The sequence below is a fragment of the Frieseomelitta varia genome, unplaced genomic scaffold (genome assembly GCF_011392965.1).
Source record: "Frieseomelitta varia isolate USP_RPSP 00005682 unplaced genomic scaffold, Fvar_1.2 scaffold_693, whole genome shotgun sequence".
In the NCBI taxonomy this organism is placed as follows: Eukaryota; Metazoa; Arthropoda; class Insecta; order Hymenoptera; family Apidae; genus Frieseomelitta; species Frieseomelitta varia.
The window spans coordinates 141,555-161,803 of NW_025110471.1; the positions used below are offsets into that span (position 1 = coordinate 141,555).

The 20,249-nt window shown below is 33.9% G+C and overlaps 1 protein-coding gene across 7 annotated transcripts in view; it reads left to right on the plus strand.

The window, feature by feature from the left end:
* LOC122535277 (filamin-A) overlaps positions 1-20,249 on the plus strand; it is a 57,085-nt gene that overhangs the window by 31,964 nt on the left and 4,872 nt on the right. For 4 of the 7 annotated variants that reach the window (XM_043666677.1, XM_043666678.1, XM_043666679.1 and 1 more), the window contains 5 exons: positions 5,217-5,412; positions 13,490-13,630; positions 13,974-14,276; positions 14,899-15,954; positions 18,466-18,659. In XM_043666677.1, coding sequence (XP_043522612.1) covers positions 5,217-5,412; positions 13,490-13,630; positions 13,974-14,276; positions 14,899-15,954; positions 18,466-18,659 — 1,890 coding nt within the window. Of the gene's footprint in view, positions 1-2,956; positions 3,091-5,216; positions 5,413-10,979; positions 11,151-12,615; positions 12,860-13,489; positions 13,631-13,973; positions 14,277-14,898; positions 15,955-18,465; positions 18,660-20,249 lie in introns of those variants that run through there. The other 3 variants (XM_043666681.1, XM_043666680.1, XM_043666683.1) reach the window with 3 other exon arrangements.

Below are 20,249 nucleotides of genomic sequence, written 5' to 3' on the forward strand. Positions count from 1 at the left end.
CGAAAGGAAAAAAAAAATAGCTTCCCTTTCGAACATTTACTCGAGGTAAATGATAGAGTGCGTGATTGGATTTAGATATTTTGCTTGTGAAATATTCAAAGTGCACGGAGAGTAATTTCAGTTTTAATTACGTCGGCGATAATCAACTGACATTTAAATTCAATTCGTTTTGCGACTTTTATCTGATAATTTTCATAATTGTCAAAGGTAGCCAATGAAATGAAATACATCAGGATTAATAAATAATTGAGTAGAAAAGTGATTGAACCTTTGTTCACAAATGTCAAATATTTATTCATTTAATATTTTGAACAATTAACTCCTTTCCTCTTTTCCTCCTTTCTTGAATGCACCACTATCTTGTTTCCCTCTTTATTGAATATATCACTTCGTGCTTTATGATGATGCTGCCCTGAACTACATACGCTTATAACTTTGATGGTATTTATAAATACTACTTCCGTTCTATATGCGTTCATTCTGCAAGAAACAATAGTTCCAGTTAATTAACTTTGTTCACCTATCTGAAACAAAAAAAGTAGTAATAACGAATAAAAATGATACAATTCAGAACATAATAAATCATTAGAGGTGTAACAGAGAGTATTTAGATTCAGTTAAATTATTCAACAATTTATATGAAACAATATTATTTGTAACAAATAACATTTATACTTTGGGGCAAAAGTCTAGAACAAAAGAGTAGTAATAATGAATAAAAATGATACAGTTCAGAATATAATAAATCATTAGAGGTGTAACAGAGAGCATTTAGATTCAGTTAAATTATTCAATAATTTATATTATTCATAACAAATAACATTTATATTAATAATATATAATAATAATTTATATAATAATAATATTTATATAATAATAATTATATATATTAATTTATATTTATATAAATATATATAATAATTTATATTTATATATAATATTTATATAATAATAATTTATATTATTTGTAACAAATAACATTTATACTTTGGAGCAAAAGTCTAGAACAAAAAAAGTAGTAATAATGAATAAAAATGATACAGTTCTGAACATAATAGATCATCAGAGGTGTAACAGAGAGTATTTAGTTGAATTATTCAACAATTTATATGAAACAAATAATATTTACACTTTGGAGCAGAAATAGTAACAAAGAACGAAAACGATATTCAAGAGACAAAAAATTTGTTGAGAGACAATAACGCGACGAAAAGTATCTAAATTTAAACTACTTAATAAATTCAGGTTAGTTAAACTCACCAGCCTCGATAATTTAAACGAAGTTTCCCCGAATTTATGCAAATTCAAACGAATACGTTTTACCGAAACGAATAAAGCAGCGTGGAATATTATTGCAGATAACTTATTATATTTATTCGCGGAATTGACAAGCGTGAAATTACGATCTGTTCGCGATAGCGATGACAGAATGATCGACAACGATCAGAAGTAGAAAGAGATTGTCGATGTTCGAGGGAACGCGGAGAATGTATGATACAACAGTAGAATCTATTTGAGAATTTTATGCGAATCTGTTGTTGATCTACTTTGAAATTCAATACGCATCTGGTCCACCGTGGAGGTCTCTTCGACTATTTCGAGTGCAAGTCAGGCTTTCCCAAATTTATAAACAGAAACGTTCCGGATAGTAGGTGGAAGAGGGAGGGGATCGAGAATTAGATTAATACGGGAGGTTTAGAGATTAAGTGTCTCTATTTGTTCGCTGCATAACTTTCTGAACGCTATAGTGGAAACGGGAGCTAGAGTTCAGTTCGCGTAAAAGTCTGATGATTCGAAAAGGAGAAAGGAGAAAGTGCACCGAAGAGATGTACTGTCGCAGAAATATTTTATACTTCAAAGGAGATTTTCCTCTTTCTTCGATTTGAGCGCCGTTTCTTTTTCATTTTGAATTAGTATTATAATTATTATAATAATATATATTATATTATAATATTATATTATATTGTATTATATTATATTATATTATATTATATTATATTATATTATAATATTATATAATAGTATAATAATTATTATTATTGAAAGTACGAAGTCTGGTAATTTAAGAAAGAAAAAAAAAAAGAGAGGTTTACGTTAAGATATTCATAGGTTTTCTTCAGTTTAAATTGTGTAATTTAATTCTTTATATTTAAAATGCTTCTTTCTCCAAAATTATATATATTTAACATCACTTGCACGTTCAGCTTCTTGCGTATTCAACGTCACTTTGCTTCTCACTCGCGAACCTCCACGCGATCGTGATTAATTCAATCAATGAATCACAGTTATGATCGTTCAGAAAATTGGCAATTACATCATGTTTGCACTCTTACACTTCGTCTCCGAGTGAAAATTCCGAAACCCGAGCGGACGTATTAAATGAAACATACGACAAGTGAGAAATACGAAAGTAACAATCGCGGAAACATTCGGAAAAGTAGACGTTTCTAAATAAAACGCTGTAAAATTACATCATACAGAATTATAGTAATGCTAATTTACAGAAATACTACACTAGACGTTACGGAACTACGAGAAATTGTAAAAGCGTATTACAGAAAAATACTGTGAGAAATTACAGAATTGTTACGTATTCTGAAAAAAAAATATATATATATAAATATATATATATATATATATATATATATATATATATAAATCTCGTTTTAAAACGCGACATAGAACAAGTGAGAAATCAAGTGCGATCACCGAAATGTTGCGGAATACGCTGAAAATATCAAGTTCCGCCATAATTACAGAAATACCGGAAACTGACCCTTCCATTTTGGAGAACGCAGCCCGGACGAGCCAGACAGTTGATTTCAGAACTGTTCAGCAACTGGACAGAGGTGTACAGTTTCTTCGACCCGGGTGTATCGCCGTGTAATTTCGCGCGATTAATATCGTTTGTCGTTTACCCTTTTACGACGTGGTCGAGTGGGGGCTGGCTAGCTATTATGGTAGCATCGAATACAGCATTGTGCCCGAAATTATCGTCAGTTAGCACGAGTTCCGTGACGACCACCGTGCTGGCTGGTTCCTGCCTTGGTTTTATGTCACCGCTAAGCACGTTTTAGTGCGCGACTTAAGGTACGCACCATGATTCCGAGTGGCTGGGATAAAAAAGAATTTCGTTGGGCGGGAAATTTGATTTCCTACGGTGTATATACCGTATGTACATCGTGACAGTGTCAAAAATGTGAAGATTTGTTTGAAGACACTGTACGCGGTGTAATATTATAATATTCGATTTTAAGGGATCCTCGTCATTTTTGCAGCGCAATTCGAATAAAACGTTTCTCTTGAAATTTAAGGTGAAGAGAATGTTGGTATTTGAAAATTCGTATTTGTGTACGTTAGTTGTTTCTCCAGATGATTCAAGGTGGTTGGAATGAAATGAATTTGATTTAAAAAAAGAAAAAGATTTAATTTTCTAGTTAACTGTTGAATCGTGACAGTGTCAAATGTGAGGATTTTGATACTGTGCGCAGTATGGTGAGGAACCTCCGCTATTTTTGGAGCACACGATTCGAATAAAAAAAGATCGAAAATTGATAATGGTAGTAACTTTAATAGTGAACTTTTTTTTTTTTTATCGCCAGTCTGATAATGAAAGTCTTGAGATAAGTACTGTGTTTGTTCTAAAATTGGAAATCGTATTTCACATAACACAAATCAATATTATATTTTGTAAAAGACTTCCGAGCTGTTCATTGGTCTTTCCGACTTTATAAAATTGTCATTTGAACTTGATTGTGAACTTTCAATCGATCTTAAATCATCTGTCTCCTTCAGCTACAATTATATTTGAAATGATTTTATTGTTTGAACGTGTAGCACAATACATGCAGGAATAAAAAGAGTGCTAAATTCTAAAGTTATTTCGACAAAGCTTGTGACAAATAAAATATTTTTGTTAAAATTCTCTGATGTTACAATAAATACTGTAGAATTGATGTTTATTTGTTTCCAACTTCCAAGAATTTGCAAATTTATTAATTCCATCATCATTATGTCAATTTAACGAAAGATGAAATTATTTTTAACGAGTAAGATGAAAAAATATGTAAATTTATATTTAACATTTAATTTTCCTTAAATTATTAAAACGTTTAGTTTTAATAATTTAAGGAAGATAAATTACAAAACGAAAGTATAACATATAACTGTATAAGTATAAAATAAAAGAAAAAAAAATAGGATATTGCATTTTGAACAAACTCTAATACTTTCTCGACTGCCGTTTATGCAATATGTACAGGCCAGAAAACTTTGCGAAAAAGTAATTGAACAGATTTGTTTATAAGATTTTCTAATGAATTGTTCACGTGACACATGTTTTGCAATAATCTTGTTACGGTTACGTAATAAATTGTTTACACGTAGAACAGTTTGGCTTGGTACCAGCCTCGAAATACGTAGATTCTATCGTAATGAGCCGTTCACCATCGCCTCATTTCAGAAATTTCCCCGTGTAATTCCATCATTCACGTTGATTTATCAAACCATATTTATATCTCTTCATTTCCCAAGAAGCAAAAGGAGACGTGAATTTTATGATCCGTGTACGGTCACACGGAAACATTTATAAGAAATTTCACTAACGTTGCAATGAGACAAAATTGTGATCAAATTTTAGAAGTGTGAAAGTATGTATAGAAATTACCAGATATTTAATAGTATTAGAAATAAATTAATTAATCTAGTTTGATACAGTAAAATAAATTACAGGTGTAATGAAGTAATACAAATTAGTTTAATACAGTAGTTTAATGTCCATGTTTTATAGATGTCGCAAAAGTATTTAAACGATTAATTATCCATAGGTCTTTATATTTAATGAAATCACATTAATCTTTTTATAAAAATATATTATCAATATATAATAATAATAATTCCTATATTAAATTTTACCAGTAAAATCATGAAAATCGTGTCTCATTACAGTGTTAATAAAATTTCGAAATGTTCCCAATAGTATACGCAATATCCCTTTGTAATAAATAAATTTTTATGATAAAAAAATATAAAATACGTTTATTATGTAATTATTCGTATAATAATAAATGTTCGAATACTTTCGCGAGTCACCGCAGATAATTATCGGACAACTATGTAAATTTGTTCGTATATTGTTGCTTTGGAACAAGTTGTTCTAAAATTGTATACTAACTCGAACGTTACAAGGTGTTTAAAAAAAAAAAACAATGTTTCAGGCGTCAGAGGAGTATCGAGAGCACAGCACCCATAAAACTCACAGAGCTAAGAAAACCAGACAGAAACAGGAGCAACACATCGTAGAGCAGCACAGCTCAACCGTTCAGGAAAGTTCCAGTGTATCCACGAAGAAGAATTTCAACGAAGTCCGATTGAACAACATCCTTTTACCATTATTGGACGGCACCGTAACATGTGAGTAACAATTCTTGACAATTCTACGAATTAACATAACGATCTCAACGCGTCTGTCAAATTTCTTTTTTTTTTTTTTTTTTTTTTTTTTTTTTTTATCTAAAGACACGACTCGATATGATTCGAAAGATACAACGTTCGCAGCAAGTTTATTTATACGAAAAGTCATTATTATTTCATCACACAAGGCCTGTAAGATGCAAGATCACTCGTAAAGATTATATTTTGGGTTTACTGTTATTGCTTTCTCTCAGTTAAGTGTTAAAACAAAGCAGTAATAAACGAAGTTGCAACAATACTTGGCCATGAAACTATAAATATACTTATAGATAACCTTCGACACTTGGGAAATATTATTATTTGTTAATTCGAAGTGCAAAAATTTGGACTCGCACCGCAATGCCTTTTTGGCCTTTTATCTGTAATGATTTTTATGTATTTATGAGAATTATCCGATAATTTTCTCTCTCAATTTTGAATTCGAAATATGGTGAAGTTAATTTTTCGCAGATGTATTTTTTATAAAATTGAAAAGAAAATTTATATCATTTTCGTGTCAACGAAATTCTCTCATATTCGTTTGATCCTCATTGACAAATTCGAATGTAATTACACTTTGATTGTTGAAATTTTATCTTATTTTTTTCAAGGATGACATATTTTGGTTTTGATAGGTTTCTAAAGTAATAATATATTTTCAGTCGTATCTCGCGCAACTAATATGATCCACTAACAAGTATGATTTTAAACGATGGTATTTAGGTTTGTTGGCAATATTCTCGACTATAGAGAATTTTATATGTTTCTACATAAGTGTATTTCGAAGTTTTTGCAAAGAACGTACATTAATCTAACATTGAGAAGGAATAAAGCTTAATCTATCAGAAAGAACAGTTTTTATAAAAATTTTAATAGTCGAATGATATTAAATATTAAATATTAAAAAATAATAATTTAATGATGTATTCAGAAACCAATTTTCATTTGCTATTTTATTAATAATAAAATACAAGGTGAAGTAATGAAATATTAAAGTCTAGTTGAAATGAAATATTAACAGCCAGTTTTAATTTTGGAACAAAGTAAATTTAACTACCTAACAGTTCACTTAATTCTAACCAATTTATTTCCTCATTTAGAAATGAATTTTCACTTATTATCTATCATTAATATTAAAATACCGAATGAAATAATAAAATGCTAAAGTCAAACAACAATAAGATACTAATACTCAGTTTTAATAAATTTGACTACTATTCTGCTCAATTCAAACCAATTTCAAAGAATCAATTCAATAATAAATTCAACTTTCTCATACTCGATAGATTCTTTTCATACACGCTAACAATGAGACTACAAAAATGCAATCATTTCTCTTAAAATAAAAAAAAAAAGAAACTTTTAATATCGCGAAATTTTCAACCGGACAGACTTACAATTAATTGTATCAAATTCAAGTAGAAAACAGCTTGTAACGTGGCTCGTACGTAGTAAGCCCGTAACATATGTGCACATACATACGTATGCGAAGTTGCAACATTGACAGCTAGACAGGATGAGTGAAATAAACATAAGTCCTACCACCACTTGTTCTTCAGTTCTGCACTTGCATGTTCGAAACACAGTTAGACTAGAGAAGATAGGAGACGTGAAAGAAGAAGAAGACGAAGAAGAAGAAGAAGGTGGAGGAGGAGGAGGAGGAGGAGGGAGAAACAGAGAGAGAAAAATGTATGTCGACGGTTGTGTCGGAAGCGAGGCGGTGATATTAATACTGGATGATTAAGTGGCTCCGGATGTGCGGATTCGTCATTGGCCCAAAAATCGAAGCCCAAGCGGTTTCAAAATCTCGAACTAGGACGATGGAAATCTCGGAGACTCGAAAAGGAAACCTCCTCCTTCTCTATTCTCGCTTCAATAACGATTAGAATCGATTATGGGGATAAAAATATGATTTTTATGTAGAAAAGTTTTATCGCAAATAATTTTGAGAAGGTTATTTTTTTGTTCAAGCTTCGAGATAATTTGAGGATCAAACTTTAGTTTGAAATAGTATTTAGTTTCCTCTTAGTGTGTAGTTCCTTTTGGAACATACGCTAGTTTATAGCAAAGTGTGCTAGGATTATGAAAATATTTGAACTTTTTCTTTTTAACATGTGTATTTTAACATATCATGCTCCAGTTGAATTATTGTGATTGTATTGGTCAAGTTTGAAACAAGTAAAAACATATATATAGAAAATTACGAATTATTGTTTTATACAAGCAAATAATTTACAATAAGAATCACATTCTTTATTGGTTTGTTGTTTGTCTAAAAATATAGTGTGTACTTTTATACCATTTAATTTAAAGTGTTGAAAATTTCTTTCGTTTGTCGCCGTACATATTTTTCAGAGGTTACAAAAATATTTATCATATTTATATTATATCAGTTTTCACGTAGGATATCTAACATTTATTACATGATGGCTGTTCATACTGTCTACTAATTTGTTCCGAACCTTTGCAATAAACTTTTGATCGAAACCATAGATATAGAAAACAAAACGAAAAACTAATGTTCTATTTTCCAGCGCATAAATTTCATACGATTTCACACGAAGTATAAATGTCATATTTCACGTGCATAATGATCTCTGCAATTTCCAAATGTTTTATATAACACACACACACACATCAAACATAGAAATTAATTCTGCGCTTTCACAATTAGATTGATCGTTAATCTAAATTCAAATACCGTGTTACCGGTCCCCCGAGATCTTTAAATACAAATCCCTCGGAGTGGAATTTCGGTAGGAATTTTTGTCTGTCATCGATTTGTCACACTCTCGAGCGTACGAATCAATTTTAAAATAAAATATCATGGCACGCACAAGAAGCTTCTTCCACGGCAATGTTCCCCTCGAGTGGTTCTAGCGATTTGCACGTAGCAAATGGCAGCGTTGACGTTGTTAATCGCGAGCACATTAAGCTCCCGGCAACGAATAATCGTTCAGCACTTCCTCGCGTGTCGATATCGTTCCCCTTACATTCTCAACGACTTAACACCGGTTGAATAACGCAACGTCGCGTAAATTCGTCGTATCACGGTTGTTTGCAATTAATCATAATGCCTCCTCCTCCCCCCCCCCCCCCCCCCGATTTCTTCGCGTTAGTCTAGTCTTACCCTTGGCACGAAACGACGTGCTCTCCCAAGCTCGAGCATCGTTTCCTGCGCAAAGTGGAGAACCGGTGGCCAATGGGAGGTGAGGTACAGGATGCTGCGCGCCAAATTCTTCTCTCTCTCTCTCTCTCTCTTTTTTTCTATCTTAAGAATTCCGAAATTCCTTGCGCATAATAAAGAATTATGTAACCGGCTGCGTAAATCACTCGTCTTTTCGTTGGCGAGAATGTAGAAATATCGAGACAGGCGAGGCGTGTCGAACGTTTAAATTAAAGTGATATATATAATATATAAAAGATATGATATATATAAAAATATATATATATATGGGATCGAACGGATAATACATAAACTTCGAACAGCTACAGACACGCGTTCGTGGAAATACGGTTGGAAGAATTTTAGCAAATTTTCGTCTAACACACGTCTCTGTCATTTATTTATTTATTTATTCGATCGTGGAATTTTAAGATTTTTTTAACGAAACGAAACGAAAGATTCGATTTTTCGACGAAGTTTGTAGGCGGTAAAAAATTGACTGACAAAGTGGAAGACAGAGAAAGTAAAGTTAAATATCGTGTATGCGTATAAATGTAATAAAAAATATAACAACATAGTAAAAAAGTATGAAATATGAATCTGTAATACAGTATATAAAATAATCTATATTAGAATAAAAATGTAGATTATTGTGATGATATAATCAACAGTACAATAGTGTAACTAATTATACTGCTATAGATTATCATATTATATATCATTTTATCAAAAATTCGTACATAGTAATCTAAAGATCTTCCTTTTTAACAAGTTTGTTAATTGTTGCCGTTCAGCACGAACTTTGCGAGCAAATTTCGCAGTAGAAGTAGCTCAAAGTACTCAAAGTATCGTACTCAAACACTATTTCTAGGTAATTGAAAATTGTTTAATTTTTTTTTTGTAGAAAATTCGTATTGTCCCCAGTTCTGAATGTAAAATCAAAAATACAATGGACGAGGCTACATAGATATAAAAAACGTATCAGAAACTGATAAATGTCCGTTCGATCTAAAAATACGATTCTATTCCCAGATTCTCCTCTACGTCTCATTAAGTTTGAATTTATTGGGGCTCATATTGCCAAAAACCAATCACGTCTCTCATGCTACAAGCAACTTGTAATGTCTAACATCAATTGGTGGTTGAGCCTGAGCCTGTGCGAACTATCTTTATTTATACGTCTATTCGATCTTACACGGTCAAACATTTATTAAGTTAAACACGGCTGACTAATTACTGTTACACATGTCTTGGCAAGTTTCGTTAGTTCCGCGGCAATATTAACAATGTGGTAAAATGTTTAAATTTCGCGAAGATTAATTAGCGATTTTATCTAAAACCAAGGTTAAAAGAATTTTATTGCCCAGGTTGCAGCTTGACGATCTCGTACGATTGTTGCGGTTATTAAATTTGCAATTAAACTGCGAATTTTTTATGAAAATTCATGATTAAAAAAGAAAAATAAAAGCTTGGTAGATAATTGTTTTATCTATCAAATATTATCAAATGATACTTGCTTTCATCTTGAATCATTTTATGTAATTTCTCGTGTTACTTGAAAATCAATTAAAAAATCAGTCTATTTATAACTAATTATAAACAGAAGTGATAATTATAAAATGAAACATATTATCACATGCGATACGATATAATAAAGTGAGTGCAATTAATAATATATATCATGGAATCGATCGAAATTGTTGGAGGATCCACAGGAGAAAAACATAGTTTAAAATTTCCTCTTTACAACGATTGACTTGATAAACTTGATTTTTCCACCACCATTTCATCTAATCTGACTGTTAAACGACGACTGTTAAAAATTCAAGAAATCCCAACATTTCGTCTATCTTAATGTTCCAAGTTTAATGAAACTCTAAAAAAAAGAAGCGAATTTTGAGAGGCCGTTGCAAAGTGGAGAAGACTTGAACCTTCGAAACGATCTAGTTAGGCGTGTAAAAAGAATTCCTCAATATATATTTCCGCGAATTTTCTACGCATTCCGCGACACAAAATCACCCTCGGAAGGAACAAACATTCACAAAACTCAGAGGCTTCCAAAACGAAACCGAGCGGATTTTTTCTTTTCACTTCAGTCACGTCGCTCCAAATTGTCGACGATCCTTAAAAATGTCGCAAGTTTGCACAAAAATCACTGTGGTCGTTGCGTGTTACAACGGCGCGCGTAATTATAAGACGGCCGACCGAATGCAGCGGTCGGACAGAGAGGTTAAAGATTTATTAGAGACGAGGCGACCGCCGCCTCGCGATATAAAGTCCGGCGGTAGGTGTTCTGGAAAAAAAAGGAAGGTCTCCCGGGCTGGCATCGTTTGCTTCGCGCGTAGCGATGCCCGCTTCGTCGTCAGTCGCGCCAGAGATGTGCCCTCGAGAAGTCGATTAAACGTCGTGATCCAGCTGGAAGCGGTTGTCGTGATAACGTTTTCGTAACGTGTTGGAAGCAACGCTCGCCGCTGCCGACGAATTCTAAAGGGGAGACGAAATCCAGAGGATTTCTTACGGTGTAACTCGTTCGGTCGGTCCTTCTCCTGCCACGACTTTCATCAATCTGCTTTATCTTCGATTATGCTCACTGTTGAAAGCAAGAAAGAAAGAAAGAAAGAGAAGAAAAGGAGGATCGTACTTTCTCAGTTATTCCCTTTTCTCTACGTTGCTATCTTTCGGAGTAGAACGAAAATCTTCCTCCTTCTCTTTCGCAATTTCATTGATTGTTTATTCGTAATTTGTTCTTCGTATCGGACGGACAAGTGTTTGGAAAGAACGTAATACGCAGAAGATCGGTATAATAATAACAACGCGAAGAAAATTGTACAGGAATTGTTAATTGATAAATTTTTTGCTTCATTTCTCTGTTACTTTTTTTTTTTTTTTAAACTAATTTGCTTTGAAATCGCTTTCATCCGATACGGAAGAGCCTCGCGTACGAAGAATTAGAGTCAAGTGTACATTTCTTTCAAAATTTGATCGAGTTGAATCCGTGCAGAGAGGGAATCGGTTTTCTTTTTTTTTTTCCTACGATCGTGTCAAGTTCAAATCGCGCAGAAACAGAATTAGATGTCAGTTCGTGCTTCGACAGTGTCTTCTTCTTTCTTACAGTCTTCTTTTCTTCTCTCTGTCCTTCGTTTGATATTCTGACTCTCGTGTCTTTTCTTTTTTCTTTTTTCTTTTCATTCAAGTGAAATGGAATAATAGCGAAGCAGAGAATATGGATGGATTTTACGTGTTTGTTGTACCTCACTCGATTCGATTCGATCGGTATCAAATAATTTAGCGCTTTGAGACTCATCTCAAGTGATTTATCGAAAGATCGGTAGATTTTTTTTTTTAAACAATAAAAGCAGATTATGAGGTGGCTCGTGAAAGTATCCGAACGCTTATCATAGAGCAGCTTTTGCAACATTATACTTTATGTATTACATAATTTATTATATGTATTGTTCGATTATATGTAAAGAAGTAGCGAAATGTTTATTTTAAAGTTTTTATAATTTATTTATATGCGAAAGTAAAACTTATTTATATTTAGTAAAAAATTAGTTGAAAACATAGCTGATAATTGACTGTTCGAATTTTTTAGCACATGACGGAATTTCCGATTTGCTTCAAACTTGACTGATACCGCCATGACGTTCGTGTGTCGTTAATAAAATTTCAAGAATGGTGCAATGAAACATAATTCTTTTAAATACTTTCACGAGCAATTGTTAACATCTTCTGACCGAATATTAACCACTTGTGTACGCTGAAATAATCGACAAGAAATACAGTGTCACGTTCAACGTATAAATTTTCTTTATTCGAGGATCATCATTCAGTTACTAAATAACTAGTTCAGTAAAAGAGAAAAAAGATTCGAATTTTTTTCATATTCCACGTATCTAATTATCATTCACTTCAATAGTGTACAATAATTGACGCACGTACGATTGCAATCGTTGGAAGACGTATTGTCAACGATCGTGTAATGTTATTCGTATCAGTGAGTCGACCGAATCGAACCTTTGGATATGGTTTGGGAGGAAGAGGAGGTCGAAACCACGTGGCAGGAGGTGTCGACCTTCTACCGATACGGATTGAAGACTATTTCGTGCAGTCAGTACGATTGCCCTGAACGTGGACCGGTCTGTTACACCAGGATCGATCCGGGAAAAGAAGCAACGCCAGTGGGACTCGATTTTCCTCCGTTAATTTTTCAGAGTCTTTTCTACGTGCAAACGAAAAAAGGTTTCAGTGTTCCGGAAAATTATTCCTAATCATTTAGCTTACCCATTCCTGTTAGGCACGCTCTACGTACATACGGAATGTTCGCAAACGTTTCATAATTATCGATTATTGCGTTTCAGGTGATATAGACAGAAGTAAATTCTTTACTTGAAAATTCGTATTGTGTTTTATATATAATATGTGATATAATATAATATATAATATTTCATATTTTTAATACATAATATAATATTTTTATAATATTATTATATATAATATTTAATATTTTTAACATATAATATAATATTAAAAATATTTTAATATATAATATAATATTTTTATAATATTATTATATATAATATTTATATATAATATGTAATTCAGCGGTGGTTCGAAACTACGTGAAAATTTACTTACAATTACTTACTCGATAGAATGTAATTTATCAATATTCAATTTACAGAAAATATATATATAACGCAGTTAGATTCGATTAAATTCAATTGGACTCATAGTTAGACTATAAAAATATGTTTCTGAATTTTGAATAACAGAAACTTTGCAGAACTTTGCAAAACTATCGTTCATAAGCGCGTGTTCTTCGTCTCGGTCATCTGTGTTTTAACTCTCTGCTTTTTGACCACGTTTCAGCTGAAGTGAAAATGCCGAGCGGGAACTTGGACAAACCCGTGATCGAGGATAATCGAGACGGCACAGTGTCGATTAGGTACGATCCCAGGGAAGAAGGACAGCACGAGCTTGCAGTGAAATTCAATGGCGAACACGTCCAAGGTTTGTACGAATTTTAAATATACTTCCAAACTCTTCAATTTAAATAAACAATCAAACATGCACAGAGAATCCAACTTTTGAAGTAGACTATTTGAGAGATATTTATCACACTTTATTTGAGGATTAATGTTTACTCTGTCTGAATGGAAAATTAAACACTTCAGGAATGTTGAATTAAAAATTCAGGATATTTTTTATTTTTTTTTAGAAATTTGCAATAATTACGGAATAAAAAGAAATTTGTTGAAATCATAAGAATAAGATTTGTCTGCTTTGTCACGTGTACTTATTGTTAGAAGCTTTGTATTATTTTGGTGAATAATATGTGTTTTATGAATTAAAGGTTCACCGTTCAGATTCCACGTGGACTCTCTAGCGAGTGGCTACGTGACAGCGTACGGACCAGGCCTGATATACGGTGTCTGCGGTGAACCAGGAAACTTCAACATCTCTACAAAAGACGTAGGACCTGGTGGTCTCTCGCTCTCCATCGAAGGGCCGGGCAAAGCAGCGATCTCCTGTCACGATAATAAAGATGGCACAATTTCAGTTTCTTACTTACCAACCGATCCAGGGGAATATAAAATCGGCGTGAAATTCGGTGGCAAACACATTCGCGGCAGTCCTTACGTTGCCAAAATCACAGGTAGTTTGATTAAATTTATTCTTTCCTGAGTGAAACATACTGCAAAGGAAGAATAAAAATTCGAATTTTTCTTTTTATGTACATGTTTGCCTACACGAATCATAATGTATCGAAGCACCAGAAGAAGTAATAAGAGTTGAAAAAAATAATCGATGAATGTTATTTAAACATTGAATGTTCTTTTTAACAAGCATTTGAAAAACTGTCTGTTTATTTAAAGATCTTTTATGTTTAATAAATTGTAATATCTCGGTCAAATATAGTTTTTATAATTCATATTGTAGTGCAATGTGCTAAATTTTAGTTACTTTTGTTTTCATTGATACAATGATATCAGAGATTTTAAGACACGTTCTTTTCTATTATAATTTTCAATAATATTACTACGACATTGTACAATTTTTAATTGTAGTTTTCTATAAAGCGACGTGTGATTCTTGATTGTCAATAACCAATGTAATTTTTGTGACAACGCTTTATGTAACCTGTGATCAATAACGTTACTCCAGCGTCGCACGAATTTCAATTCTTACCTATCTTGAATTCTTTTAACAGAGAACAATCCACCCTCGTAGCATTGAGAACAACCAAGGAATTAACATTGCAATAAAATCTCTTTCAGGCGAGGGTCGCAAGAGGAACCAAATCTCGGTCGGTTCGTCCAGCGAGGTCCAACTGCCGGGCAAAGTGACAGACTCTGACATCAGATCCTTAAACGCCTCGATCACAGCCCCGAGCGGCCTCGAAGAGCCATGCTTCTTGAAGACGTTACCAAACGGCAACATGTGCGTGTCGTTCACTCCTCGCGAGGCCGGCCCTCACACGGTGGCGGTGAAAAAGATGGGCAAACACATCCCTAACTCGCCGTTCAAGATCGACGTGAAAGATCGCGAGGTCGGCGACGCGAAGAAGGTGAAGGTGTCCGGGCCTGGCCTGGTCGAGGGTAAAACTCACGTGGAGAACAACTTCTCCATCGACACGAGGAACGCTGGCTTTGGTGGTCTCTCGCTGTCGATCGAGGGGCCGAGCAAGGCCGAGATTCAGTGCAAGGACAACGAGGACGGGACACTGAACATCTCGTACAAGCCCACCGAGCCTGGCTACTACATAGTGAACTTGAAGTTCGCCGACCATCACGTGGAGGGTTCACCTTTCACGATAAAAGTGACCGGCGAGGGTAGCAATCGCCAGAGGGAGAAGATTCAGAGACAGAGGGAGGCTGTGCCCATCACCGAGGTTGGTAGCCAGTGTAAGATAACGTTCAAGATGCCTGGGATCACGTCGTTCGATCTCGCGGCGACGGTCACTTCGCCGGGAGGCGTGACGGAAGACGCTGAGGTCAAGGAAGTTGAGGACGGCCTGTACGCGGTTGCTTTCGTGCCGAAGGAGCTCGGCGTACACACGGTTTCCGTTCGTTACAAGGAGATCCACATCCCTGGATCACCGTTTCAATTTACCGTGGGACCGTTCAGAGACAGTGGCGCGCACCGGGTCCACGCCGGTGGCCCTGGTCTGGAGAGAGGTGAACAGGGCGAACCGTGCGAGTTTAACATTTGGACGAGAGAGGCCGGAGCTGGTACTCTGGCTGTTTCCGTGGAGGGACCCAGCAAGGCTCAGATCGACTTCAAGGATCGAAAGGATGGCAGCTGTTACGTTAGCTACGTTGTTTCCGAGCCGGGTGAGTTTTTATTGTTAACATTGTCAGTATTACCTTTGCCAGGGTGTTTGCGGAGAGTTTGAGGACACAACAATGCATTGGATGCGTGAATAAATGCTAAGTGTATGGCATAGTATAGTAATTGTAATATCTGGTAGATATTTCCGTCTGTGTTTCATTTTTTAAAAATAGGAATTTGTATAGTATACCTTATAGTATAATAGTATAGTATATAGTGTATAGTATATATATTATATACTATATTTTACTACACACGGAAATTTTAATTGTATGTAGTTTGTTATACGATGATTATAACACTCATTTATTTATTATAATAATAATATGTTATTGAGATATTCGTAGAAAATATAGAATTTCAATTTTATTTAGATTGATGACAGTAAATGTATATAATATATATACTATATTTTACTACACACGGAAATTTTAATCGTATGTAGTTTGTTATACGATGATTATAATAATTATTTATTTATTATAATAATAATATAATATTGAGATATTCGTAGAAAATATAGAATATATCAATTTTAATTAGATTGATGACAGTAAATGTATCTATGAAATGTTTCATTTGGATGTGTAAAATTGACAGTATTATTAAGTGATGGAAACTGACATTCTCTGCAGACTAATTGTGACAGAACTGTTCATAAAACACTTAACTGATACTTAAGTCATGGATGTCTGCCAACGTCGATAATTCATATTTTATTCTGTTAATCGCTCTGAATGTTATATTATTTGTTTATGCTACTAAATTATGTTCAAAACAAGCACACTCAAATGTTCGTGTTAGTTATCTCAGTAATTTACGACTGAACACGTACATACATATTAATCTATTAAAATAATTTTTTTCATATTAATCTATTAAAATCTTGGAAAAACTATAATGTGATAATCTGTTATTTGTATTTGTATTTGTAACAAAGTCTTGGAAAGACGATTTTACGCTAGAATAGGAATTATTATTTAAATGATAATAATTAAAATAAATAGATTTATACAATTATGTCCTAATAGAAATTAACATTAATTTTGACAAAAATATTCGTAAAGAAAGAAACCTACATCTAGTGTTAAATCTCCAGCTTATGTATCAATATACGTAGTGAAATTAATTTTTAACTTGCAACCTCTGATTAAACGAAATTAGAAGAAGAATTTTTAGATACTGAGTTTTACATAGAGGAACTATTTAGAGCGAGTCAGTGAAGAATAACAGATTCTTGCAATAATCTTCTTTCGAATTTAGAACATGTATTTTTACACCCTTTGAATTATGTAACGATTATTCATACCTAATTACCTATATTTTCTAAATATCGAAGCAGTTAATATTAATAACACAAAGATATAAAGTTATACCATTTACAATATTCATTCGATTAAATTTCTTACCATTTACTAATGCTTTCGTGCGAAAATTTAAAATCACGAGAATGTAACGTTAAGTCCCAATTAAAAATAAAAAAAAAAAAAAAAAAAAGAAGAAACGCTTCGTCGAAAAATAAGGATACATCCTATAATCATAGTATGTATAACGGAATGAATGGAACACCGAGAAAAACGAGCATATTTTGGGAAAGAGAGCGGTGAACAAGGGCTCTCCACCGGTGTTGTTCATTGGTTGTTCTCAGCTGATCCAGAAATAACCTTCGATCTATATTTGCGTCTAAGGTGGATTCATATTTTGGTGGCTAAGGCTGCTGGACGTGAATTAGCGAGGCCGTTATATTTGGATGGTGTGCATCGAACGTGAGAAAGAGACGGCGGAAGAAGCAGAGAGAAAGACGGCGAACTGAAAGAGAGAAAGCGTGGACGAATCGAGATCAGAAGTTAGAATCAGCCTGAGGAAAATAGTGGCTCGCGATTTTAGCCGCGCTCAGTTCTCCAATCTCCTCGTTTTATCCTCTTTCTTACGCGTTTATGCTCTCGCCTACTTTTTTTTTCCTCTTCCCTCTCATCGTCGTCGTCCAACTTTTGCTATCTCGCTTTTCCTTTTCCCCCCCCCCCCCCCCCCTTTTTTGAGATAAATTTCTTTCTTGTAATTTTTCCACCTTTTTCTCTTTCCTCATTTTTATTGTAATTACAAATTCATTTCTTCATTCCTTTTTCCCCCTCATTTTAAATTCGCCTCCTTTTATTTATCGGAATCTTTTTTGATCGACATCAGCGAATATAAACGATGGGTAGCTTCACCGTCTCGACGCAAGTATTGTTCACGGGAAATGACGATAATCGTCAGAACGATGGTTAGTCTACGTGACCTGATGGAAGATCATAAAAATGATCTCGGTCTCTGTATTATTATAAAATAATTAACTATCACCACTATCACTAAAAAAAAAATAAAAATAAAAAATAAAAAAAGTATGAGAGAAATGAACTGTTATCAATCGTAATTGAACTCGAATTGTAATATGACAAAATATAGTGTAATAAAGACGTCGTGAAATTTGATTGATTAACTGTCGAGTAACTTGCAAATTTTGAAATTTCCAGGTGAATACAGGGTAGGGATAAAGTTCAACGATCAACATATTCCCGATTCGCCTCACAAGGTTTACATATCACCGGCGATGGGCGATGCTCATAAGCTGGAAGTGGCGCAATTTCCGGAATCCGGCGTGCAACCAGACAAGCCAGCCACCTTCCTCGTTCGCAAAAATGGTGCCAAGGGTGAACTTGACGCGAAGGTATATCGCTTTTACGCTGTTAACTCGCGTCGCAACGCGTATTTTTAGGAGATCATTAAAGGGAGCCATTTAAGGATTAATTCCCTTCAATTTTTGTTTGCGCTTGTACCTGCAAACAAATGTCGCCTGCTAGATTATTAATTTTAACACAATTAACGATTATAATTATAGCGATGTAATTTTCTAGAAGATAATCCAATTGAACAATTTCCCAATAAGATCAATTTCTAACAATTTAGCACTTGGTTTTCTTTGTGCATTTTAACACTTCATTGCTTGTTACTATATACTGAAGTATTGCTAGATCATTAGGAATTTACTTTATTGGAAAGTTCTTAAAATTATTGAAATGATGATAAAATTAGACGTCCAACATTTTAGTCAATTTTGAGATTCGTATTATTAGATTTTCAGGTATGTTCACTGTAATCTTTTGTAATTTATTATTCGATCGCATCGTAGAAGTCAAATTTAAATTTCCAGTTACATAATTCATTCCACCGGGTTTGAAATCGAAGGACGGCGCGCAAGTATCAATTAATGATCCATCATTTTCTACCAGCAATTGCAAATTTAAATTCACAAATCTTGTACGAAATTTCGACCAGTTAATATTGTTTGTTCTGATGGTGACAATATTGTTTGATTCAGTCTATCCCTATTCATTCTAATGATTATTTCTAATAACAACCAATCAACTGTTTTAATATTTATAACAGCTGGTTGTTACGTTTGATATTTATACAATAGAGGGTGTATATTGTTTTTAAATGTCCGGCGATTGAGGAAATGTTCTTTGTCACGAATTTTTCAAAATTACGCCGAAACACACGTTTGACGTAACGAAGCCAGCCAGGATTTATTTACTTTTAAAATCAAACCCCGGCGGAGATATACTCCCCCCTGTGTAAACGGCGCAACGCAAACATCAAACTCCCCGTAAGAATTTTCAGCTAAAGCAAGCAGCGATGTTTCATAGCCGTGGCGTTCGAAGGTCTTCGTTTTTCTTGGAAACCTGCATCGTTTCAGGCGACAAAGTCCTTGCGAAAATCGCGCGCTCTAAATAACTTCCTCTTGTGAAACAACGACGCCACATCGCGCCGCGTAGCTTCGCGACGCACGCGCGTCTCGTCTTTCCCATTCATACGTACTTTCGTTAAATTCATTGAAAATGCCACGGACATGTTGCAATTGTAATATTTTTGCGAATTTAATGTGTCTTCTCTCCTTTCTTTTTTTTTAAAGACCGTTCCTTCCAAGATCTTGAGATTTATTCGAATGATTTTCAAATTCGATGCAAATACGTTTTTCATTTTTACATTTTTTTTTTTTGTAAAGACTGACGAGAGAAATTTGCCCCTTCCTTCGCCACAGACATATTGCAATTGTAATATTTTTGCGAATTTAATGTGTCTTCTCTCCTTTCTTTTTTTTTTTTTTTAAGATCTTGAGATTTATTCGAATAATTTTCAAATTCGATGCAAATACGTTTTTCATTTTTACATTTTCTTTTTTTGTAAAGACTGACGAGAGAAATTTGCCCCTTCCTTCGCCACAGACATATTGCAATTGTAATATTTTTGCGAATTT